At 38.1% G+C, this 27,563-nt stretch overlaps 1 protein-coding gene across 2 annotated transcripts; it reads right to left on the bottom strand.

Moving 5' to 3' along the window:
• Positions 1–4,119: 4,119 nt before the first annotated feature.
• On the bottom strand, positions 4,120–27,386 carry LOC140149237 (uncharacterized). 2 transcript variants are annotated; one of them, XM_072171465.1, is made up of 13 exons: positions 27,214–27,386; positions 18,806–18,915; positions 15,543–15,773; positions 14,609–15,360; positions 13,586–14,204; positions 12,467–12,656; positions 11,104–11,269; positions 10,607–10,676; positions 9,839–9,973; positions 8,897–8,967; positions 8,389–8,553; positions 6,738–6,871; positions 4,120–6,081 (listed from the first exon to the last, which is right to left on the bottom strand). In XM_072171465.1, the coding sequence occupies exons 2-13, from the start codon at positions 18,906–18,908 to the stop codon at positions 4,122–4,124; spliced, it is 4,596 nt and encodes a 1,531-aa protein (XP_072027566.1). In that variant the 5' UTR covers positions 18,909–18,915; positions 27,214–27,386; the 3' UTR covers positions 4,120–4,121. The 2 variants fall into 2 exon arrangements, with proteins under 2 accessions (XP_072027566.1, XP_072027567.1); XM_072171466.1 differs by having other exon boundaries at positions 12,467–12,632.
• Between the last annotated feature and the right edge of the window lie 177 nt (positions 27,387–27,563).

The raw sequence follows: 27,563 nt of genomic DNA, 5'->3' as shown, positions 1-27,563 counted from the left end.
TGGTGTGAAAGTTATCAATTACTACTAACAGCTACTAATTAAAATATAAGTTGTCTAATCTACAACATGGTTCATAATATTACAATACATCAAAATATGTTGCATCCTCATTAAAAGCTACTTATTTCCTTTTGTTTAGTAAAGTTGGTATGTAGTGAATAAATCTAAATTGTTAACTACTAAAGAATCTACTAAACAATAAGTTAAAACCCCCCAAAATGTATATTTAACACAACTTGCTTCACATGTTAATTTGAGTCTTTACTTTACACAATGTCTATAACGTATGACATCCTGTCAACCAAACCAATAATGCTGTACTGTGCAAGTCAGCAACCAATCATGCCGCGCCTTTGCCCTGATGTCAGACGCAAACTAGTCTTTTTAATACGGTCTTCAATTATAGCATGTGCATATTTTGAGCCATTTTACAAACACCATTAATTAAACTTGAACATTCAGTGTATGCTATACATACTGTCTCAAAATGACTAGTATCAGGACATATCACAACAGTTGCTGTTTAAAAACCTTATGGTATATGTATGTCCAATTTTGTCAATGGAAACTGTCGCACTGATGGGTACTCTACCATATTTCACCCTGATGTGGCAGTAACGTCAACACATTGAGGCAGCTGTTTCACACACGTATATATGTGGGCGTCCTTAAGCATGCGCATGCATATTGCTAGCGTTTTGAGCAAAAGTTAGCTATTTGAAGTTGCGCCTAAATGAAAGGTGCACTGACTTCACTGCCACATCAGGGTGAAAATGGTTGATAGCTTTGGGACAGTCTGTATGTACAAAATGTAGTAAAATAACAAACTGATTGTATTTAAGCAACATAAAACACGGATGAACTAACTATTCATTGATACATGGATATTTGAAACTAATACCTCTACAAAAACATAAATACTTGTTAAAACTTACAATAAACATATTAACATAAATTATAGTTAAAACAACGAAGTACAAAATATATTTAACAACAGTCAATTATTAGGCCAAGAAAAGAAAAGAATTGCCTCTCAAATATTTGTCAATAAAGTATATGCCATGCTTTTCATTCCTATGCAAAATGTGGTGGGATATCATATTTGATTGTTTTATCCCACTTTTTTTTTAGCCCGCTTCTTTTTTCCTTTTCATTTTTTTCTGACAACCCCCAATTTCCAAAATGGGTTTGTCACATAGGTAAAATTGATTTCACATAGCCATGCATGTAAAATTGAGAGACAACTCTTTATTTTTTCTTAGCCTTATTGAGACGCAATAGTGATTTGCAAATATTTCACAAATTTGATTAAAGCTTGTAAATTTCAAAATTACAGCAAATTTTAACAAAAAACAGAATCTTCATCAGGAGACAATATGTTTATGAAAGACTTACAATGCACTCACTTCCAATGCTTGTAATCGTAACAAATGACATACATGTAGGGTTTGGGCACATAAAAACCATTCCAAATCATTGTAAATGATTGTGACCCATATCTGACAACTCAAAATGTCAAAAGATGAGTAGTAAACACTATTGCTTTCATCACACACAAGTTTTAATACATCAATTTAACCTTTTGTCAGCTTATGAATGCTACAGAGCCATACAGGATGTGACCAAGCAAGAGTTTTTTTGTATGATATGCCTTAACATTTGACATGCTATCCCAACTCATGCTTCCTGAAATTCTTTCAGCTGTCAAAATTAAGTTTGGCAACAAATGGCTGAACTTGCCTGAACTAACAAAACATCTGATAAAGACACACAAAAATAGAACACTGCAGTAGATTGCTTGGCAAGCTTGACATCTCCTACTGTGCAATGCATGTTTATTTATTTTCACTTAATCATGTACCGACAATCCGACATACGTCAACATCACATAATGTTGCTACCTATTTACATGTCTATGTTATTCAAATGTACAGCTTAATACTACACACTGTAAAACCCTTTTCTCTCTCAATGTGTTGGCAAAGGAGTAACAGCCTCTTTGTCTGTAGTTTTCCACAAGCACCAATTATCGGCAGATAATAACTTTGTAAGAACAAATATCTTAATTCCAATATATATACCACATGACATTACTCCAATGCTAACACAAGTTTTGGTTTTAAGAATACAACCATCACATACAGTTGAAACTATCTATTTGTAATTTATTAAATGTTAGTAACAAAAAACTTGCAGCATACTTTCTTAGAATTAATGTAATGGCTTAAACAACAGCTTTGATTAGATTTGAAAACTACTTGGTACTCTAGATATGATGAGTAAAATTTAATCTTTGCCAATTCCTTACCAGGTTGAGTTTGACACCTGCTAGCATATATTGAAGCTCAGCACTCTGATTGATAAGGATTTCTCTAAGGAAAGATTAAATTCTTCTCAACAGCTCTGATTGATATGAATTCAACTTCTTCACAGATAAAATAAAGTGTATTTAGCATTCACATTAGTAGACATACTTTGACTTACATTTTACATTCAACAAGTCTTGCATCTGATATTTTGATACAAGGTACAGGGACTATGGAGTATCTAGCACATTAACCCCAATCTTCTTCATCTCCATCAACTTTGTGATGAGAAGAGGCCATCTGATGCTGAGAAGAGTGACTCTGGTTTCCTTTGTGATATCCTTGTTGAGACCTACCCATGTCCTGCTTTGAATTCCATCCATTATTCCCTATTGGAGTAAACACTTTTTGAAACTCCTGTGGTGTTCTTAAATCTTTGTTGTCTTGAGTGAAGCCATTATTATTACTGTTACCTGCTCTCTGTGGCGATTTGCCAGTAATAACACCTTTAGCTCTAGATATGCGACCACGCCCTCCAGAGAACTGCTGTGGAGACATCAGTGTGTCTCCCTCTTGGGATGACGCAAGTTTTAATGCAGAATATCCTGATTGAGCAGGTCTGGTATTCATTTGCTTATCTGGAACAAGGTTACTATCATTTGGTATAGCAGAACTAGCAGCAGTGCCAGAAGGTTTGGGGTTTGATTCCATGCCATCAAATTTGGAGGCACTTGAATCCCACTTGCTTTCTTTAGGTTCATCATTACTCAAACCCATCTCAATAAGTGCCCTGATTTCCAATTCTCTTTCTTTATTTGGCGATAGACTACCCTCTGACTCATTAGTAGGGGATGGACTGAAAGCTTGCCTATTTGCCTGAGATACATCGACACTCAACACAGCCTGTTTTTGATCAGTTGTTGTAGTTTCTTTTACTTCAGGAGTAGATGGTCTAGAATTCTTGTCATCTACACTTTCATTGGGATCTGTAGATGACACTAATGAAAGTTCATCCAATTCTGGCATTGTCTCTTCCTCATCTTTTCCCGCTGCAGTAGCTGGTGATATGGGGGTAGTTTCTTCCTTTATGCTATTGACTATAGGGAAACGAGATGATGTGACACCTGCTGTGGATACATTAGAACCAAATATGATGCCTGGTTGACACAGATCAGTAATCTGACCAACTTGACTCAATAATGCAGGACTCAAGTTTCCGCTGTCACTTGAGTGTAAGCTGGAATCACTGGCTTGTTTTCCTGGTGAAGTCATTTCATTAGCTAATGGTTCCGATTGGAAGGTGTCAATCTGAACGGGTTGTACATTGCTGGAATGCTGGCTAACAGGTGGAGGGTTGGCAGGCAAATACATATGTGGTTCAAAGGCACTGGCATTAGGATTCATTTGTATTTTCCCTTGTAAATCATGTGGCTCCTGTGTTACTGGTGGTGCTACATCCCGCAAGTGTAGCGCCTGCATCTGCTGTAACATCTCTGGTGTTATAGAAACTGTCATATTGCTAACCGGTGGTGGCTGAGACAGTGGGATGGTGGGTGCAATGTTTTGCACCTGCTGTGGTGCTTGAGAGCTTGGTATCGAAGACTGACCTTCAATCAAATCTTGGGAAAGTGGAGGTGAAGGCTGATATCCTCTTGACCATTCAGTAGGTACATTGGATACGGCGGTGGAATGGATTGTGGTGGGGTAATCCACTTTGCATCATTTGGATCAATTCTGGCGACTGATTTGGAGGCGATGAAAACTGTCCCATCCACATTGGTTGTATATTGGGCACTTGTGATTGCATAGCTGGCATTAGAAGCAAAGCGGTATAGGCATGTTTGATGATTGGACAAGATTAGGCACCTCCTGAGGTGGTGGAAATGTTGGTGGAGAATGAGATGGTACTCTTGGTAAAAAATCAGGACTAGACATTGTTGGCCTATTACCTCCGACAGATGTGTTGGATACTGATGGCCGAACACCTGGTACAGACTGGAAGCCTGATTGCAAACCAGTCTGATTAGGCGGATTCGCTGACATACCACTATGAATAGTCTGCGCGTGGGTTGTGTGTTCTTGAGGAGGGGTTAATATTGATGGCTGAACACCTGGTACAGACTGGAAACCCGATTGCAAACCAGTCTGATTAGGCGGATTCGCTGACATACCACTCTGAATAGTCTGCGCCTGGGTTGTGTGTCCTTGAGGTGGTGTTAATATTGATGGCCGAACACCTGGTACAGACTGGAAGCCTGACTGCAAACTAGTCTGATTAGGTGGATTCGCTGACATACCACTATGAATAGTCTGCGCCTGGGTTGTGTGTTCTTGAGGTGTTAATATTCTCTCCATCTGAGCTTGTGATAACTGGGGAAAAGATTCTGACATACCTACATATGGAAACTGTTCATCAGGCCTTTGTTGTGGTGGTGATTGTGTCAAATGTCGTAAATTTTGTCCTTGTAATTGGGACAAGTTAATGCCACCAAACGCAGCTGGGTTCATAAGGTTGTTTCCTGCTTGGAATTGTGCATAGCTTGACTCATTAGCTACTACAGGTGTCTGATGACGTGGTTGATTTGTGAACTGTGGTGGGGACTGCTTTGTATTCCTTAGATTTGGCCCTTGTAATTGAGAGGGATCCATGCCACCAAATGTAGAAGAGTTGGCAAGGTTGTTCTGGGCTTGAAATTGACCATAAACAGACTCCAGAGATCCCATATTTGGCTTTGCCACATTCTGTTGTCTTGGAAATTGATCATTCAATGTTTGCTGAGGTGGTGACTGTATTGAATTCTTAGCATTTCGTTGTTGTTGCTGTTGTTGCAACAGATTAATACTGTCAAATGGAGGAACACCACCAACATTACCCTGATCATACAATGTTTGCTGAGCTGGCGACTGTCTTGCATTCTTCCTATTCTGTAGTTGTTGCTGCTGCTGCTGTTGTTGTTGTTGTTGCTGCTGCTGTTGTAGCTGCTGCTGTTGTAGCTGCTGCTGTTGTTGTTGCTGCTGTTGTTTCTGCTGCTGCTGATGTTGTTGCTGCTGTTGTAGCTGCTGCTGCTGTTGTAGCTGCTGCTGAAGTTGTTGCTGCTGCTGGAGTTGTTGCTGCTGCTGGAGTTGTTGCTGCTGCAACATAGTAATACTGTCAAATGGAGGAATACCACCAACATTCCCCTGGTGATATTGTGGAAATCCTGATGCTGTAGACACCACATGCGATTCCTGTTGGTCCATCAGTGGCACACCTACATACATATTATTATTGCCAGGGCCTTCATTGACAGGCAAACTACTGATATTCCTGACAGATTTATCTTCCCTTTGTGCTACATTTATAACCTCATTAGTCTCAGGAATAGCTGATATAGGACCTTCATTAGACACTTTTGTATCTTGCCTTTGTACATTTTCTTTACCTTCTGTTTGATTTGTAACAGAAACCTCCTCTGGACTTTTCTGAGTTGCATCACCTTCAGAAGGGATATCTCCAGTTTCTTGAGATTCCTTTTGTTTTTCAACACTTTGTTCTGTTATATCTTGATTGGAAGTACTGTCTTTATCATCCTCATTCTTAACAAGTTCTGCCTTAGTGTTTTCTGCCACAGGTTCTGTTGTGGTGTCCTCTGACACATCCATTGAATTATTTTCTTCTTGGTTAGTTTTGTCAGCTTCAGTAGTAAGGTCAGCAGGCTTCTCTGGTCTTATTGGTTCTATTTTCCAACCTGTATTTTGATATAACAGAAGATCCAAGAGTCCTTCCCTCATTGCCCTGAAAGAAAAACACATGCAGGTGGATAAATGTCTATTTACCTTATTCAGTTAACTGCCTAGTTTGACCAAACACATTTAGATTTGAGAGTCTGGACTCGTAATAGTCTGGCACTAATGCTATGGTCACATTGCACAATACATTACATGCACAATGCAAACATGCAGCTACTTGAATTCAGAGTTTGCCAGATGTATGTTGAAATATTCAAGATACTCACTATTTTGCCCTCCAATTGACACATGTAAACATGGCAGAGCCTGGGCTCTTCAAGTCCAATCTCTTTTGAGTTCAACATATATATGGGGCTGCTTTATTTTCTATTCCATAATTGATTGTGTAAAATAAGTAACAACGTAGAATATAATATCCACATTATTTACTGACTGATTTTGCTTGTCAATTACCACCAATTGCATTCACTTAACCTGAACAAAATACCATTATTTGACAAGACTATAGAATGACTGCCACCACCACCACAAGAGATTTGGATTAGGGCTAGAGTTATGTTATGAATATAGAGGACAACTTATAAATCTTTAATCTTAATTGTTACACAGGTAACTTATGTACAAGTTTTAACTCGTGTTCTACCAATCTAACCCGATTTATACTGGATTTCACTTGCTTTTAGCTACTTATAATAAACTCACCTGTTTTTGCCTTTGAGTTGATTTTCTCTTATGACTGCATAAAACTTCTTATCAGTCTCTTCATCAAACTGTGGTCCTAACACTCTGAAGAACACCATCAAGCAATAGCTATAGACTTCTCCAAGTTCAGTGTCCTGTAAAGCAGTGACATTGAGAATAATATACTTAGTTCTCTGGGTTGATAGGATAAACAAGATTTAATCTTTACCCATAGCAGCCAGCGCACATGTTGTTGATTCTTAAACACTTGCGAATGTTCTTGCAATCTTATTGTTTCTTACCCTTGTGATATGACATGATATCACACACCTTAGCGCGTGCGTGTCGATGCAATACTCGTACGCACTATGTGAAAAGGACTAATGTTAATTTCGCCGTTTAAATGACAAATACGTCACACAAATACGTCAGTATGTGAAACAGTTGCGCAAATACGTCAGTATGTGAAAAGGACAAAACAGCAATTTTGCCGTACATTGGTAGAGTCGCGCAAATACATAGCGCAAATACGTCAGTATGTGAAACGGCAAATTCTTCAAATTGCAGATACGATATACTGGGCTTGCGCAGTATAGGCGATCGGCAAATACGTCGTTATGTGATGCAGACATTTCAAGGTTTTGTAAATACGACATAATTAAATCAATTAATATCTTACTAATTAAGGGGGTACTACACCCCTGCCCAAATTTGTGCCTATTTTTTGCATTTTTCTTTAAAATGATAGCGCATTAGGGACAAGTAAGATATGTATATTATAGGGGCAAGGACTACAAGTAATGCACTGTAAATTTTATTTCAGCACAGACAACAGTTGTGGGGTTACAGTCAAAAATGAGGGAAAACCAATATTTGATCAATAAATCAATAACTACTTGCTTTGAGTTGCTGAATTTTCAGTACAGTAGTTGTAGTTCTTGCCCCTATAATATACATATCTTACTTGTCACCAATGAGCTATAATTTTTGAGAAAAACAAAAATAGGCACTAAATTGGCCAGGGGTGTAGTACCCCCTTAAGCCACTTTGAGGCATGATTTTTGGAGAATATATAGAGTAGAACATAACAAACTAATGTACCAATTTTCTCAAAAATGTTAAAAATGTCGAATACGTCAGTATGTGATACGGCCGACGATATACTGCATATAACATGTTTAAGAGAAAATTCCACATTTTCTTGCTCCTTTAAAAGGAAATTGATTAAATATCTCCACTGCAACTTGGTTTGGTTCATGCTTTAAAAATAAGAAACTGCAGGTTGATGCTTTTATATAGGGTGAGAAAACAGCTTGAGGATGCAAAATTTGACTTTCAAAAACTACTCAATTTTGAAACTATCGCAACAATATTATTTATAGTAGTACATGAAAGCAAGTTTTACACAAATATTATTTCAGATTCTAACAAATTTACTTGGATATACAGTTATGTAAGTTAAATTTTGCTTCAAACTTGCAATCACAGATAGTAAGTCGCAATGTTGAAATTGTCATTTCCATGGTGGTGCATTGCATTATGGGACTTGTGCAATGCATTACTGGGAGGTAAGTTCAGGAATACAAAAACTGCTATATATTGTAGGCTACTCCTTGAAAGCATAAAAAATATTGCATCTTGATATTGAAAATTATATCTCATATATACATACCTCATCATCATATGAAATCCATCTTGTTATTAGGGAAAACACAAACTTTGTGATTGTTTCCTTGAATTCCACCTGTTCCTCTGCCTTCTGTGCAGTGAAGTATAACTCCAATAAGAAGGACACACACGAATCACACAGTTTCTTAGCATTGGTTGCTGGTGAGACCTGGGTGGGTAGGTAGGTAATATGGATATTAATACATAAATGACTTATTAGGAAAAAGGTTGGCTCAGAAAGAAAAAAAGGCTTGAAGTAACAACAACATTCTACAATCACATACTAATCTCAATACTGGGCACAAATCATTAATTAACCAAGATTTAAGATTCTGGCTAATGGCACAAGATGCATGTGTACACGAACAGGGTCTGATCTTTCAGAGCAAATGCTTATTTTCAACACATAATGAACAATCTTCATTTGGAGCTTTTATTCTCAAAGAAGTGGAGTTACAAAACAATAACCACAGAAGAAAGGTTAAGATACTGTGGTTAAATCATATACTTACTTTAACATATAATTGGTGTTTATCTATTATGGCTTTCTTCAGGTCAGCAAAGAAGTTATCCGGATGAAGTTCTGACAAATAAAAAAGGTAACAATATTGGTATGATTTAAGTTGTCTCAAACTTACTAGGAATTAGGGTTGCATTGCATATTACTTTGTGGGCTAGGGTTAAGATTAGATTTTGTCTATACTTCCATTTAATCATTTTTCAGAAGGAGGGTTTCAATATGTGTATCCTGGGTTTCTCTACCAGAAATCAGTTTCACACAATTGCCTTCCCGCAATACAATATGCTTGGGTACAGCGCATTCCTATGTGATGTATGTTACGGATTGTTCCAGAATATGATGTACGTTACGGATTGTTCCAGAATATGCAATGACAGCGTAATTTATGCATTGATATCTATGATTGATTGTCATGATGCATGGGTAACCCTTATTAAATATACCAAATAATAAAATAAAATAAATTTTGGATTTATAAAGCGCCTTTCTCCAGATCTTAGAGGACTCAAAGCGCTGTAATTTTCGCTGCAATGGTGAATCATCACAATCAGATCGCATCAACTAGGTTGCTGCCGAGCAGCGCACACCTATCCGCATTTAGATTGTAACATCCACCAATTATCTGTGCAGCTCCCCAAATTCCATTGGGTGAAGGAAGTTTTTTGATAACCAAACAACTAATCACCGATTTTTGCGGTACAGGAGGAAACCGGAGATCCCGGAGAAAACCTGCGAGAGCGAGCATGGAATCGGGATAAACCAAGTGCACATGAGTCCTTGTGCAGCGCGCCGCTTGAACCCGGGACCTCAGTGGTGCAAAGCGAGGAACTACCGCTGCGCTAACTCGCCCTATACCAGTGATATATTAGACACAAGGCTGTACAGTTCCAATCAGACTGCTATCATTTCGATTTGAACGATGTAAATGACTTACTGTGTAGAAGTAGAAGTAGTTTAACCATCAATTTACATGTTTCCTCCTTGCAGGAATCCACTGCTTTAACAAATACTTCAGCTAATGCTACATACTGCTCCTTAGGCCATGGGAAATTAGCCAATCTTTGAACCTCTGTTGGGTGAAAGAAATGACAAGTTACTCATAGGTAAATTGCCAACTGCAAAATCCACACTTCACTGTAGCACTCTTTGTGGCAAGGGTGTAATGGGTCACCAAAAGTTCAGGTTGAGTCAAGTCATTTGACCTCATTTTTAGCTTGAGTCAAGTCAACAAGTCAAATCACTTAAGTCACTGTACAAATTCAATGGGGTTGAGCCACTGAATAATTGAGTCAGTCACCTCATGATACCTTGAGTCACAAGTCACGACTTGTTACAACTCTACTTTTCGGATGGCATGGGAAACGATACGATGTATATTGTTTACTTCCTTTTCGTGCAGCAACAAACTTTGCCCACTACCTTATGAAAACAGTGTTTGTGTTGGGGGAGGAGGGTGGTTTGATGGTGTACAGATGTGTGCACATGCGTTTGTTTGCCATTTGTAGTTGTAAACAAATATTGTGAGAACTAAACATAACATTGTGGAAACAAACATAACATTTATTGGTTTGATTGTATAATACACTTACAAAATGTTAGCATTCATCTGCTGAGAAAAATGCAATCAAATGAAAAGTATGGCTACATGCTAGATATTACGACGCAACATAAATGTGAAACAAGCTAGTATTATGTACCGTACCTTCTTTCATAACTGTGATGACAGCTTTAGCAGTTTCTTCTTCCTCATCTTCTTTGATGTCTTCCAGTGCCTTCAAATGAACAACATTTCATGAACATTGAAAATGGTTTTATAATGGACACTTTTTTAACATTTATTTTATTCTTAAACAGTTACCATTTTTTAATTTCATTGGTTCTTGTCCGTGTCACATGATAAAACAGAGCACAGTTGGGTGCATATTGAACTGTGCAGTTGCGTATAAAACATTTGCATTGCAGATAACAAGATATGCATATGTGGAACAATTCAGCATGCCACCTTGTTCCACTTAATGTAATGCAATCTCCTATGTCATATCAGGTGAGAGAGACACGGCTGGGTCTCAAAACAATACTTTTATTACTTTTATATCTGAAAAAGTACACTCCTGACAGGTACTTGTACATCATCAATAATATACACATGTGAAGTATTACATGTACTTGACTATAACAGCAATAACACTAATAAAATACCTTTTTCACTTTTCTGATGATCTTGAACTTCTGCCATTCATACTCATTCTTCCGCTCCTCATTTGACAAAGAAGCCTTAGGAGGTGTGGAACTTGTTGCTGGCTGCTGTTGCTTCTGTAATGCTTGCTGCTGTTGTTGCTTCTTATGTGGCTTGGCACCAGCTTGTCTAATCAGAATTCAAAAGATAAAAAAACACTTGTTATTTCCTAATATTTGACTGAAGGGTACACCAGGACCCTGACTGGACTTGACTGGTGATCCTTTGCATACTATATAGCCTGAATAAAAATAACACGCCAAGTATTGCAACTTGGTACACACATGGGGGTTACCATTGGGGTGCTGAAAGGTGCTAAGAAGTGTTACTACAGCATACTATGTGATCAATAATGATATCAAATTGGATCGATTGAGCCCATATTTATTGGTCGAGCTATGAGTTTAAAAATATTTTAAAACTCATAGCGAGACCGATAAATATTGGGCGTAAAGCATCCAATTTTATCATTATTATATTTTGGATCCAATATTTTCACACACTTGGATTCATCAAAACATAATAATGCATAAAATATGTGTTCAAGCATAACATATATAATAGTGCATAGCGTTATGGGTTTGGGGTTTTATATTCATACATTAGTGGAACCAATGTTTTTTTGCATCCTTAAACCTGAAATGATAAAGATTTGATTGGTTCCATTTTTTCTAAGCCCCCTATTACAACATGATAGAATAAATATTAAATGTTGGCCCTATTATGACCTTCGACCCCTTGTGGGAAGAATTGGGGGTATAGAAAAAAATTGAACCAATTCTATTTGAGGTGTAAGGATGCCAAAACACATTGGTTCCTCTAATGTAGGAAAACTAGATGCCAACTCAAAAATCACCCCTTAGTGCCAATATTCAAGGATATGTAATGGCAGGTTGCATAGCTTTACCTATTGCTGAAGCATCAGGTTATGGGCTGGGTATACAACCACAAGAAGATGATCTTCAAATATCAGGTCAGAGCATCTTCTTTTATATTTGTATACATATTGCGGCTAGCAGGTCTAAGATGCAGGTCTAAGATGGTTACAATGGTGGGATTTTTGCAGCTACAACAAAGGATCTATGGACCAACCTGTTATAATCAAGAATTGTAGGAGGGTGACACTCTGTTTTTCTGCAATGAATAATGCATGAGATCTACCATTTTATCAGATTGTGCCGGCAGTATTGTTGTTGTCAATTGAGATTAGTTCAATTGGAAGAAATGTACTATGACAATGCATTGGAATCAACAACACAAGTAGATAACAATGGTAGTATACATAGCATTATATCTGACTATTGTAACAGTCTGTTGCATACATACCCTTTTTGTCCTTGTTGTCCCTTGGAAGGTTTCTGGCCCTGCTGTTGCTGCAGTTGATGTACACTCTTCAGTGGTCCCTTCTTGTTATAATACATGCCTTGGCCATCTGGTACTGCTGGATACTTGTATTGATTGCCTCCGCCACTTCGCTGCTGTTTTTGAGGACCTGAAGCAGGAAAAGGACCTGGACCTAGATATGCATACATAAACACACACATGCAATACTAGTTTACCACACAGTGCAATTACATATACAACATAACACATAAATTGGGCATAATTCAATTTTAGGAATAATGACTGTAACATTGACTATTCTGGCATCTATCAATCTAGCTATGCAACTAATCAGTCTTTCTCTCTTCTTTATTTCCTTCTACCCACCCTAATCTCTCTTCATTCACGTATCATTCTATCTCAATTTAGTTCCTTTAACAAGTGCTGTGTAACTATTGTCCAATTGGCTTCCTCGAAACTCAGCATCCGGTATGTGATATGTGCACGATCAAAGACAGTGCATTTGCAGCGTGTGTGATGCGGCACAAAGTGACTGCATCTTTATTTCCTTCTGCCCACCCTAACCTCTCTCCATCCACTTATCATTTTATCTTAATTTAATTCCTTAACAGGTACTGTGTACCTATTGTCCATTTGGCTTCCTCAAGCATGCAAGACTTAGCATCCGGTATGTGATATATGGCCGAATAAAGGCAGTGGATTGGTAGCATGTGTGATGCGACACAAAGTGACTGTGTCATACAGATAAACTGCCTTTGATCACAAGTGCATCATGCATGGACGCTACTGTCTTGAGGAGGCCAAATAGACTATAGGCAGTGCTGTTAAGGTCATCATTTAAGCAAGTACAGACCTAAGGCTGGGGTCATGGACAACGTGACATGTAACAGCGGCACTATGTTCTTGAAGCTTGCATGTATCCGCTAAGCTCTATAAAAATATGATTTCCTTTCCTTTTTCCATGTACATGTACAAAGGATAATCAGTTTCCACTGATGGGAATATTTCACAGTTAATTAAGTTACACACTGCAGTCAGTGCAGTGTAATGTGATCAGTCCTATGTCACTGACTTATGTATAGTAGCTCATATTGATCTTACCCATATCAGCAGTTGAGTATCCTCCACCAAGACCTATATGATCTAGTGGTCCCATTCCAGGTCCCATGACTCCAGCCAATGATGGTGGTGGTAGATGTGTTGGTATACCTGGTGGTAGATCAATATCATCAATCATATCCATACTCCCTTTACCAGCTGGTATACTAGGATTAGCTACACGTGGACTGGCCATTTGAGGAGAAGTCCTGTGAGTAGGCGATGTGGATTGAGGGCGCTTTATACCATACATGTTTCCATGCTGATTATCCTCTTCCCATTTTCTGTCCTCAAAGTGTGCGTTATCAAAGGCATACTCATATGGAGATTTGCCAGCATGCTGGCCTTCTGGACTTGATAGCCTTTGCCTACCCATCTCTTCTTTGGCCATATAGCCCGGCTGAGACATACGCATCCCATATCCTCCAGGAGGGATCTGCCCTGCTTGCTGCCTTGCTTGGAGTTGTTGAGGTCCACTAGGTCTTTGTCTTGCCATTTCTTGAGTCCGCTTTGTAAGCTCTTCAAGACGTTTTCCTCGTCCACATATGACACCCTGTTGGGGGCCAAACTGCTGCAAGATTTGTTCTGCTGATAATGACTGAGATTTATAGAAATCAGACACCTGTCAAATACAAAATAAATCATCAAACAAGGTTGGCAAAAATATAACCTTACCTGGGAATTGAGGTAAATATTAATGACGATCTACAATTCCTAAAGTATGCATTATAATCCTTTTTATCATAATGCCTTTTTTTTTGTTATCAATGTAAAATAAACAAACAAACAAACAAACAAACTTCCAAGCAAGATTCTTAAAATGGGATTTCTGTTAGCTCAACTTCAACCAAAGAAATGCACCTTGCCAATATACATAATGCTCCTTACTTTGATTGTCAAAATTTACAAAATTCAAGTAAAAAAATTGTTGATCCCTGATTATCAATTCAATGGCAAGTGTTGTGCATGATTCTCCCTCCACATATTTAATTATAAATATTGGCTGAACAGTTTCAATAATCCTACCTGTTTTGTGACTTGCCGTTGTTCCTCATCAATCTGCTGCTGTTGCTCCCTTTCCTTCACATATTGTTGTTGCGCCTGCTGCAGCTTTATATGCTCTTCTTGTAATTGCATCATTTGTTGCTGTTTCTGTATAAACTGCTCCTCATTCTGAGGTTGGACACTCTCTAGCTGCAGTTGTGCTTGTTGCACCTGCACAATTTTAATCTGACGGTCTTGTAAACGATGGAGCTGCATCTGTCTTTTCAAGATTTCCTCTTGTTGTGAAGGTTCCATGGATGTCAAACTATCTTGCTGTGACTGTAACATCTGCATCAATTGAAGTTGCTGATCTTTCAGCTGCTGTTCCTTCATTTGCAACTGCTGTAAATCAACTTGTTGGTGTTGCTGCTGTTGCTGGTATTGTTGCAATACAGGCACATATGGTTGTCGGTTTGGGGGTGGATTGTTCATATTACCACTGTGGTACATGTTCTGGTTGTCAACAGGAGAATGTCTTGATTTATGTTTGCTGTGAGTAGCATTACCCCCATGATGCCCAGATTTCTTACGCTGACCATCACCCTTTCCATGCTTCCCATGATGCTCTCCTTTTTTATGCGAGTGATGTTGGCCACCATGTTGATGACCGATACCTTCATTTTGTTCATTACCACCTGGAGAATGTCCGGTTAATGTGTGTTGTACATGCAACAAACCTGGAATCTGCTGTTGTGTACCTTGGCTAATGTCTTGGGCTGCAGATGGTACAATACCTGTGTCCAAGAGAAACACATGAAGTTGGAAATGATCAAATTTCACAATACAAATTAATATTTCATCTCAAAATGCACATTTTCCCCAATGCGCAATCATATTCTTGCATATCGTTTTCTCAAGCGTTTGTCCCTAATTGACAGGGTTTACAACACCCATCCACACTATAATAAAATCCTACCTTCATCTGGCTTAGTTTTATTCTCTGTCTCATTTGGCTTCACATCACTGGCTTGGCTGTTTGCTATCTCTCCCAATGGTTGGGATTGCGCTTGTATATTGCCAGATGGCTGGGTTTCCAATGGCTGGGTTGGTAGTTGTGTTGTGGCTGATGGGGATGGAAGTGATGTATATGATTCCATGGGCAAAGTTTCAGTTTGTGACTTGGTCTTATTTCCGGGTACTGGAGAACCTACATAATTATAACAAAAACAACCCATTATATTGAGCTATTTGACTCAATGATATGATTTTATTGGCACAAAATCGCGGCCCGGAGGCCGAATTACATTGTACACAAAGTAAAGCAAAAAACAACAATGAGAATTTAAGCAATAGGATGGAAGGCATCAGTCAGCTGCGTTCGAAATAAGTGGTTGTCCGGAACAACCACAATGAACGTCGGAAAATCCAAAATGCTGACGGCAGTTGTCCGAGGGACAACCATAAAAATATGTACCAAGCAATGTTACAGAGTAAGCTTAACATAAAATGCATTGCATAGATAGAAGTCTTTCTTTATTGAGGGTAAAACAGCTTCAGTGACAAGCACTGCTTTCCAAGCAGGCCCTCATACAAAGTACATTATAATATATACAGACATAATTAAAATTTACACAAGATGTACACATTAAAAAATAAAAAATAAAAAGTATCAAGTTACTAGAAATACAACAAAAAAGTTATGTGATAATAATGAAATTGAATGAAAATTACAATATACTCAAGGATAAACTTTTCAAACAGGAGCTTGGTAAACTTTTGATTTGAATTGGCCTATTGAAATATTCTCCAACTCTGCTCTAACTACGGAGATAAATTATTCCATGCATAGGCTGCTCTCACATGAAATGTAACGTAGCCCTGAATTTGATTTAAATTTTGGCACAATCAATGTATTTGTACTATGATTTCTAGTTTGGTGGGTATGGATATCATGTACAAAGTTAAATTGAGAAGATAAGTATGATGGACTTAAGTTCCTTAAGCATTTAAAATGAGCAATAATAATTGATTATGCCATCTATTATCTAGTTTAAGCCACTGAAGTGTTTCCATCAATTCATTTATTGGTGTTCTAATATCTGCAGAAAGTATTGATCTGGCCAAATTATTATGAAGAACCTGTAATTTGTTTTGAAATTCAATTGAAAAATTTGACCAAACTGTGCTTCCATAGTCAAGGTGAGGAAGAACAAGGGCATTTGATAACATTACAGTGGTATGGAATGGAAGAAAGTGTTTTACACGCCTTATAATACCAGTTCTTTTGAAACATTCTTACACATATAATCAACATGAGCTGACCAGGACAAGTTACAGTCAAATTTTACACCTAGATACTTAAATTCATCAACTCTTTCAATAATGTTACTATTATAGATAAGTTGAATTTCACTGAACCTTTCAAGCTTATGTTTTGTGCCAAATATCATAAATTTAGTTTTGTCAACATTTAAAGTGAGTTTGTTAGCTTTGAACCAATCAGCTACTTTACTTAGACATGACTCTAATTGCATTTGAAGATCAGAAACAGTCTTAGCTTTGCACATTAATGATGTGTCATCAGCATACATAACAGTTTTACAATTACAACCAACAACATCAGGCAGGCAATTGACAAAATTATGAATAATAATGGGCCTAGTATAGAGCCTTGAGGAATTCCTATGTTGACAGATTGAAAATCAGAAAGTGTTGAGTTTACACTAACAGTCTGCGATCTGTTACTCAAATACGATTTAAACCATAAAAGTTCACTGTTCTCTATGCCATACTTCTGAAGTTTGTTAATAAGAATTTCATGGCTCACTGTATCAAACGCTTTCTTTAAATCAAGAAATATTACACCTGTAGCATATCCATCATCCATATTATTTAGAATGAAATCTTGAACATCAAGTAGTGTGGTGGAAGTGGAATGATTTGCACGAAAACCTGATTGAGCATTAGACAGTAGGCTTGCATTAGTTAAATACATATACAATTGATCATGCACAGCCCTTTCCATAATTTTAGACAGAATTGACAATACTGAAATGGGCCTAAAGTTCCCTACATCTGTTTTATCACCTGACTTAAATATTGGTGTCACCTTGGCTTGAAATGTTCAGAAGAAATCATGACCAAAGCTTTTAAGCTTCAAGACCCCTGAAGCTATACCCTGATGTGCATAAAAAATAATTAGTTTCAAAATACCCATTTTGTCATCCCAATGAGCTCATGAATAATTAATGAGAATGAGATACTTGATCAATGGAGATGTTTACATCTTTTGACTTCTTGAAAAGAATGAATTCTGATGCTTTTAAGCATAAAATCCGGCACAATATATGAATTTATTGATGATAAAATCAGCCACAAATGATTGCAGTACTTCACTCTAGGTCAAGGGATTTGTTAAAAAACGCAATTTTTAATTTTCTTAATTTTTTAATTTTTAAATTTTTTTTTTAATGATGGTAGCACTTGATATTAGGTCCAAAAAAATGTCAAAAAAACGCATTTGAAGCCAAAATAGGCAAATTGCGCCGCAAATAACGCAATTGCGTTTTCTTAGCAGCTCTAAAGTAAATGATAATGTAATCAGTCTCAGTATCACTTTAAAGCAGAATTGTTTAAATATGCCATATTAACATTGCAAGTCATATTGTAATCATGTATTGGGTGGGTCGCAATGTTGTTACATGGTTCCCAAATTTACTGAATTCTGTTAACTACAACCTTGGCGGAAAAGGTTGCCACACCTGAGCGTTAATTGACCAACATCCTTCCCCGCTCCCCTATTGCAATGTTGATTTGGACAAAATCGTCATCATTTCAACATTACAGTCTCCCAACATTGAAAAATGGGGGGTGGGGAAGGGGCGAGTGTAAGCTGCATGTACATTTGCAACTATTATACAAAATAATACGGAACTATCACATATTTGGCTCCGATTGCGTGCTTTTAACACCAGAACGTGCAGGTGTGGCAACAAATTTCTGCCAAGGTTGTAGGAAACAGAGGCTTTAACTTTAACCCTGCTGATGTAAGAGAATCAAAACATTCTTGGGAAAAGATGAACTTGAGCATCAGATTGTGTTATTTCTACCCTGCAAGCTAGTACATGTATGGTGATTGAGGAAAAAGGTCTATTTGTATTTCTGTACAAGAAAATGATGAAATTGCAAAATGAGATACACCCTAGCTCCTGTTATTTACTGTTTTTTTCCTCTACTCACTTGATCTTGGAGGTGGTGGTGGTTGTGTTACTATACCAGGTACTGGAGTATCTTCTAGTGTGTCTACAGTCAACCCTCTTCCTCGTCCTAGCATTCCAGCCATATTGGATCTATGGTAGGAAGCAAAAACAATTCAAAGCATATATAAATATGTGATGTGATCAAGCAAAATGATATAGAATATTGATAAACATCGAAAATTATTATATTTAGTTCTCTGGGTTGATAGGATGAACAAATTTTAATCTTTCCCCAGAGCAGCCAGCGCAGATTCATAAACGTTGAAGGAGAAAACCCAGTGCATCTGATTTTTGTCGCATTCCTATCGGAAGGCATCAGAAGTTCAGAACTGCATATTTAAAACAAATACACAAAGTCACATCATTTGAAACTAATACCTATAGATTTATATCTTCCGCTCTTCTTCAGTGCGTCTCTGTGGCTCAGTTGGCTACTATTATGAAGGTCACTGGTTCATATCTGGCCAAATGCACTTATTTTTTTTTCAACGTTTATGTGCACTGGCTGCTCTGGGGAAAGTAGGGGTATAAATCAGAGGATGATTTAAGGAAGCCCCATCATGCACTGCGAAAGTGTTATCACCAGGGTCTTAGCTAGAAATTGAGGGTTGCCCGTCATTCAAATAAATTTGCCTGTCCTAATTTGACCTTTAAAATATTTACCAGACATCTATAGCCCATTGGGAGGGTTCAAAGAGTTCAAATATGTGCTGATATGGCCTAGTTCTACAATTTGGGTCTACTAAAAAGGACAATTAGCTTTTCAAAACATACAATTTATGATATAGCATCTGTCAAAGGCATTAATTTTGCCCGTCCCAGGAGCAAACTGGCCGTCTGAAATGACGGCCAGACGGGTGGCTAGCTAAGACCTTGGTTATCACTAGAGTTTCAACTGCCACTTTACTTTTCAAATCCCATCGAACTCTGTGCCAAAGATGTTGTTTTAGAATTGGGCGTGTGTCATTATTACTTGGTCGATTTCAGAACAAAAGTGATGTGTGTTTAAAGGATAATTCACCCCTTCTGTAGATAACATAAAATGTGAAATCGACCAGCATCTTCACAGCGTTTTTTATGTAAATATAACTGTACAAATTCAAATTTAGCCATGCACTTCTGTAGCATAGCAAAGCAGTGGTGTCATATTACTCACACTGCTCGCCTGCTGCACAGTAAATACAGTGGGGTGGTGGATAGTACTTAAATCATCCTCTGGGTATAAATGAACAATCATTTGTCTATCATCATCATCATGAATCCTTTTGTTTTGTTGGATATATATACTGTAAAGCTATTTAATTTCGCTAGTACTTAATTTCGCTAATTGCCAATGACCACCATTTTTGTGGGTATTTAATTTCGCTAATCCAGCAATTTATGTGTACAATTCAATGTAAAACTGTTCAATTTGCGGGTATTTAATTTCACGAATTAAGGCTTCCAGCGAAATTAGCGAAATTAAATCCCTAGCGAAATTAAGTGGTTTTACAGTAAACAACACATGCATACATACACTCATGCCCAGATAGGGTGGTGTCGTACCAGTTGCAAATCTCAGCAAATTAATTTCCATATTTTCATTGGAAATTGACCAAGAATTACCATAATTTTTTTCCCAATTGGTAGCTTTACCAATGTATGCTTTATATTTTGTTCCCACGCTTTTTAGAAACCCACCCTTACAGCAAAATTTTAACCCCGCCGGCCCGCCCTTTTTTCAAACACTTAATACTGTAGAAAGTGTGCTGAACTCCGAGTGCACTAGCCATTTTAATCTTACACAACGTATATATAGCTCGGGTGGTCTGAAAGTCAGGATCGCCCCGGATTACAAGATGAGTGAATTTGTGATGTACAGGATAGGAGACTTAGGCTAAATCGGTATTCGGAACTCTGAATTGATGTGGACGCATTTCATAATGACTTGGCTAGACCGGCTTGTAACTTGTGTTCACTTCAAAATCTATTTAAGATATAGACTTGTGTACAAAACCAATGCATTTTTATATCTTCAATAGACTATGCAGTGAACACAAGTTACAAATCGGTCCCATCTGGATACAAACTTGTAATTTTTTGGTAACTTTTTCCCAATTTTTAAAAAATTTTTTAATGATGGTAGCACTTGATGTCAGGTCCAGGGACTCTCCAAATTCGCGAAAAAAATTAAAAATCTCAAAAACAAAACAAAACAAAAATTTCCAAATTTTTTAAGGGGGTACTACACCCCTGGCCAATTTTGTGACTATTTTTGCATTTTTTCTCAAAAATTATAGCTCATTGGTGACAAGTAAGATATGTATATTATAGGGCAAGGACTACGACTACTGCACTGAAAATTCAGCAACTCAAGGCAAGTAGTTATTTATTTATTGATCAAATATTGGTTTTCCCTCATTTTTGACTGTAACTCCACAACTGTTGTCTGTGCTGAAATAAAATTTCCATTGCAGTAGTTGTAGTCCTTGCCCCTATAATATACATATCTTACTTGTCCCTAATGCGCTTATAATTTTGAGAAAAATGCAAAAATAGGCACAAATTGGGCAGGGGTGTAGTACCCCTCTAAAATCAACCACAAATGATTGCAGTACTTTTACTCTAGGTCAAGGGACTCTCTAAATCCGCAAAATCTTTTTTAAACACAATTTTTTATTTTTTTATTTTTGATGGCAGCACTTGATGTTACATGTAGGTCCAGGGACTCTCCAAATCCATGAATTTTTTTTTTTTAATCATAATAAAAATAGATTTTGCTTTTTTGGCGGAAATCGCAGATTTTTGCGTTTTTTGGAAAATCGGGGTGCGTTTTTTGGCCTCCAAAATCGCGTATTCTTAGAAGGCCTAGATTACCTCATCATGTTTCCAGTGATTTTTTTTTCATTTTAATAAAAACAAATCCAAATATTTTCTCAATCTGTTGCAAAAATGTCTGTAATGAAATCATGACCTCATATTTCACTGAAAAAAATGTGGTGGGAAGCTAATCATTTCATTTCATTAGGCCTGGGTATAGTGAAAAACTAGGCAGTTTTCTGCACAAGTTGACGAAGTTTCAAGCAGACAGGAGCTAGCGAGAACAAGCGATAAAATAAATAGTTCTGCTACTACACGGCATGGTGCACGGTGTCGTGAGCTAAACCCAGCTGTATTCGCCGGCTGCGCTAGGTAGTAATTTTAGCATCGGAACGGGGAGGAATTGCTTAGCTAAAACAGATTATGTGCGTTACACAGCAAGATTTAATTTTTGTTCCAACTTTAATTAATAATAATTATATCGAGGGTTGACAAACAGAAGGCCTTTTAAGGCCTTCTTTTAATAACCTTAAAAGGTTATTCATTATTTTAAACTGTTGTGATTTGGTAGTTCACAGCATCTTACTTAATGGTAGTGAGCTTTGGCAAAAATTGCATTGCTCAATTCATAGCGGCGTGTAGAAGAATTAAAATATCACAGATATACTTTTATAGGTGCTGCGGTTCTTGAGTTACGTTGTGAAGAGGGCTGAAACAACAACACTTTTTAAAACGTACATAACTAATTAACAACAATAAATTAAGCAAGTTTGCAGAGTATACGATTTGTAGAATGAACTTTTGCAAAAGATCAAGGTGTTATTTTTCAATAATATATTGATCTAGATAATGAAAATCGATTTTTAGGTTGCTTCGACAATACCTCGTCTACCCTTATTGAGGGGGTACTACACCCCTGGCCAATTTTGTGCCTATTTTTGCATTTTTCTCAAAAATTATAGCGCATTGGTGACAAATAAGATATGTATATTATAGGGGCAAGGACTACAACTACTGCAATGGAAATTTTATTTCAGCACAGACAACAGTTGTGGAGTTACAGTCAAAAATGAGGGAAAACCAATATTTGATCAATAAATAAATAACTACTAGCCCGTACTTGCCTTGAGTTGCTGAATTTTCAGTGCAATATAGTTGTAGTCCTTGCCCCTATAATATACATATCTTACTTGTCAACTATGCGCTATAATTTTTGAGAAAAATGCAAAAATAGGCACAAAATTGGCCAGGGGTGTAGTACCCCCTTAACTCACTTTTGGCCATTTTGAGATTTTGGTACCAAAATTATCTGTAATACCCACAGATTCTTAAAATCATAAGCCTTAACTCAATTCAACTTCCTATTGCATCTATAGCACAATAATACTTGGTCACATCTCAATGCAAAATATTATTTTTACTCATTTTTCGGCACTTTTTGAGTTAAGACCTTCTGTTTGTCAACCCTCGATATGATACCTTCTGATTTTTAATTTTATAGTTTTGAACTTGAAGTACAAAGGTATTTATACTTTGATTTTTTTTCCACTTCCACCAGACTGGTCTTGTTGTGGTCCCGGGTTGTGGTGCCATGAAATGTTTGACAGACAAAAAAACCGACTTTGAAAAATTAACAAAATCATAACTCCCCCATTTCTTGGCCTATTGAGCTCATTTTTGCACCATTGCATTTCTTTTTTGATGCTCTTTACAGTGATACCAGTGATTTGTTGGGGGTTTATTAAAAATTCAAAAATCCACCGGACTCCCTATTATTGTTTGTCAACTTGTGTGTTTACACTTGCGTCTGATATTAGGAGACTGATTTTTAGCTCTCCTTGCCTAGTTGTACGCTAGGTCATGTAGTTGCACAGCACAGACCAAGCCGGAAGTACTAACAAAATTCTTTCAAAACGTTTTTTTCGTCCGGAAAACGCCCGACCAACTTTTACCAAAGATGTTGCCGACACATACTTCCCAAATAAATATTCTCAACAAGTGACACTCGACCTTACCCAACTTTCATGGTTCCCGAACCTTCCAGTTAAAGATGACTCGTACATTTCATTCAATATGTCTGTTATCAAACCTAAGGATGTCAAAAACATTCTCCGGACGAAGAAAACCTCAGCACCCGGTGATGATGGTCTTATGTATGGGATGCTCAAGCATCTCCCGTCTACTCACCATCTTTTGGCCACCATTGTTACCAAAATGCTTCTGGTTGACCCTCTTCCTCCGAGTCTTGGTCTCAATCCAAGGTAGTGCTTATTCATAAAGCCGGGCGAACTGACAAACCGGAAAATTTCCGGATGATTTCGCTTACTTCTTGCATTGCGAAGGTTTTCCACCAAGTCGTCAGCTGAGCGATTAGGCTCATATCTGACTACTAACCTGTACATAGACCCCTTGATCCAGAAAGCGTTTCTTCAGGAGTAAGCGGATGTATTGAACATAATCAAGTATTGCAAGAAACAATCTCTTATGCCAAAACCGGAAGAAGACTGTACATATTACGCTTTTTTCGATTTGGCTGATGCCTTCGCAGTGTAAGCCATGATCTCATTACTCACTCCATGGGAACGCTGTCAGCTCCCGAGAATGTCCAGTCCTATGTTACTAATCTCTATTCCAACCTTAACGGCCACGTCCAAGGCCCCAACTGGAATTCTTTACCATTTAAATTCAAGAGGGGACATCCAAGGCGATCCTTTGTCCCCCGTTATTTTTCTCATGTGTTTCAACCCATTGCTCGAATACCTGGAAACCATGCGTGAGAAGACCGGCTTTTGTTTGGACACAACCAAAATCATCACTACCCCATATGCCGACGATTTCAATCTCATCACCAATAACAAAATTCAACACCAAAAAATAATGAACGAACTTCATACGAAGGCTACCAGCATGGGTCTCACATTAAAACCATCCAAATGTCGTTTCACTCTCTTTATGTGGTGGCAAACCAACTCTGATTGATTTCCATATCGGTGAAAATGTCGTGAAAACCGTTAATGAGGACCCACAAAAATTCCTCGGGTCGCTGATAACGTTTCATGGAAAGGAACAAGAAATTTATGATTATGTCTATGCACAGCTCTATAGTAAATTAAATAATATTGACTCGACTCCACTTTAATTCGCAATGAGTATAAACTGGCAATATATACCCGTTACTGCCTCCCCTCCATGAGATTCTGTCTTACGGTGCATGACCTGACCCATTCTAATCTTGTGCTTTTAGACCGTATGTCCGAGCAGTATGTTAAGAAATGGCTTGGGATTCCAAAACATGGTGCAAATACTGCCCTGGTCCATATGTCCCGAGGGCTTAACATCCAGCGCATTTCTGATGTTTATCGCCAGGCTCATTCCGCATCATATAGTAGATCTAGGTGCAAAGCTGATGAAGTTACTAACCTGGCTCTTGACCTCAAGCTCAACAGAGAATCTACGTGGTCTCGTAAAATTTCCATAACCAACCAGTGTGAAAACGTTCATGCACTTGCTATTAGAGCCCGGGTCAACCCCCCTTGGAATAAGGTCAAACCTGATGTTAAAAAGATCCTGAAGGAAGAGACGGATAACCGCTGGAAATCTGTAGTTGAGCCCCTCTTGAGCCAGGGGGAGTTTCCGAAACTGCTTGAAACATGTAATTCCGATCTGTCTTGGAAATCCATTATGTTTTCATTACCAAAGGGTGTGCTTAAATTTGCAATCAATGCCTCCATAGACTCCTTGCCATCATTCACCAATTTGAAAAGATGGGGAAAAAGGCTTACGGACAGCTGTCCCCTTTGTCAGGGGAAAGGTACTCTCCTGCACATTTTAAATAATTGCCAAAATATGCTGGACAGGTATCTATGGAGACACAACAACCTCATCCGTATTTTTCTTTCCACATTTCAACAGTCGGAGGCATTTCGTAATTCTCATATTAAAATCTATGCCGATCTGGAAAATTATACCATAGGAGGGGGGACCATACCACCCAATATCATTTCCACGTCTCAAAAACCGGACATTGTGTTATACTGGCCTTCTGCCAAGCGAGTCATTCTCTTTGAGTTGTCTGTACCATTTGAACCAAACATCAGTAAAGCTCATTACACCAAACTTGATCGCTATTCTTCCCTGGTTGCCGACATCACTAACGCCGGGTACTGTTGCTCACTTGTTGCTGTTGAAGTAGGCTCAAGAGGCTTCATTGACGCCGACAACAAGAATAGTCTGACTCGTCTGTCAAAAGATCTCAATCTTCCCACAAAGTATTCTGATCTCAAGACCCAGTTGATTAAATCGGCGCTAATGTCATCTTATTCCATTTTCATCGCCAGATATGAAACATCTTGGAATGTAAATGAAATTATTTAACTTTTTCTTCCCGCCATGAGTATTTCCAACTTTGTTTATTTATTTAAATGTCTGTATTTTTGTCCTGCCTTGCCTGCAACCGGAATGGGTTGCAGTAGATCTGGGCTTTATATGTGTTTTTCTTTATGTTGAATAAAGATGATTTATATATAAACATAAGAATCATGACAATCGATAATTGTCCACAGAGCCTCACCCAGGAGAAAGAAAACAGAGAGCGTACCACCAGTCATGCCAGTTAAAGTCCCTGTGCCGTGTATTGTATGATGTAAGTTCTGCATGTTCATGAGGGCCGATTGCCATGTCTAACAATCACGCCTGCGCTGCGTGCCTTCGCGTATATGCAATAGATCATTGCATGCTTTCGCGATTACGCGATAGACAGTGAAAATACGCGGTAATTGCGTAGCAGTCCTGCCTGTCGCATTTCGACCTCATGGAACAATCGGCCCTCATTATCGGGTGATGCTGAGACTTTGACTGGATGTACGTGCTCTGTTTTCTTTCTCCTCTGGGCCTATGTCATAAATGCATGCATGCACGACATGCACATGTTGAAGTTCATGTGTTGCATTTTATTAACTCATGACTCATGTTGATTTAGAGGTTAATAACTGCGCGCATCGGTTATTTGGAGGCATTGTGAAAAATCTAAACATTTTGCCTTTGGAACCGAGGAATATCCCGAGGGCGGAGCCCCGAGGATATTCCGAGGTCCAAAGCAAAATGTTTAGATTTTCACAATGCCCATATATTACCGATGCAAAGTTATTAACCTCATTCATAACCGCTCACTTTAATCTCTTCACCTTACAAAATAAGACAAAATTTTGCTCAAAAGTTTATAAAAATAGATGATTTTTACATCTTCCCTTTCCGGAAATCTATCAGGCGAAAACATGACGACCAATAACAAAAGTGCGTATCACAATCTGTGCAAATATGGTAGCGCTTAATCCAAATACGGCAGCCAGCGCAGCGCAAGCAGTTTGTTCGACGCGACAACAACACGCAAACGCCGGTCAATTGTGTGCGACATTGGAACTATTACGCAATTTGCGGTCAATTGTGAGATATTAATGACCTCGATTTGCGTTCGCGTTTTCACAAATAACTAAATGTAATTGGATCGCACACATCGCGTTTATTAATGAGGTTATGAATGTTGCATGATGATGCATGATATTAAACAGAAAACTTAAAAGATAAGCTTACCCGTCTTCTGTATCACAGAAAAATTACTGGTAGCTTCATCGAGTAAGCCAACAAATTCCACTTTTCACACACACAAAACATGAACACAAATCATGCTGCATTTTGTGGACATTTACGCTGCCTCACTTAGAAAATCAGACACAAATCACACACGATTTCTGCAACTCGACGTCGACCTCAGGTTCACTCCACACATGTCAATTTTAATCGGTTCCGGGGTCATATTCATTAAAAATGAAAGCCGCGTATCTGGATTACTCCATTATAGGTATAGGTTGGTTTAGGAGGGGTGGGGTGATTTTTTTTTTTAACATTCTATATTTTACAGATATTAACCATAAATAATGTTA

This window comes from Amphiura filiformis, chromosome 3 (assembly GCF_039555335.1).
Source record: "Amphiura filiformis chromosome 3, Afil_fr2py, whole genome shotgun sequence".
Lineage (NCBI taxonomy): Eukaryota > Metazoa > Echinodermata > Ophiuroidea > Amphilepidida > Amphiuridae > Amphiura > Amphiura filiformis.
This window is presented reverse-complemented; position numbering and strand designations above follow the sequence as displayed.

Excerpts from the sequence above, each read along its gene's own strand:
- LOC140149237 (XM_072171465.1), bottom strand. The coding sequence starts at position 18,908 with ATGGCTGGAATGCTAGGACGAGGAAGAGGGTTGACTGTAGACACACTA. Across the intron at positions 11,270-12,466 it reads GGACAACAAGGACAAAAAGG|ACAAGCTGGTGCCAAGCCAC; the intron begins GTATGTATGCAA and ends AATTCTGATTAG. Across the intron at positions 9,974-10,606 it reads CATCACAGTTATGAAAGAAG|AGGTTCAAAGATTGGCTAAT; the intron begins GTACGGTACATA and ends TTCACCCAACAG.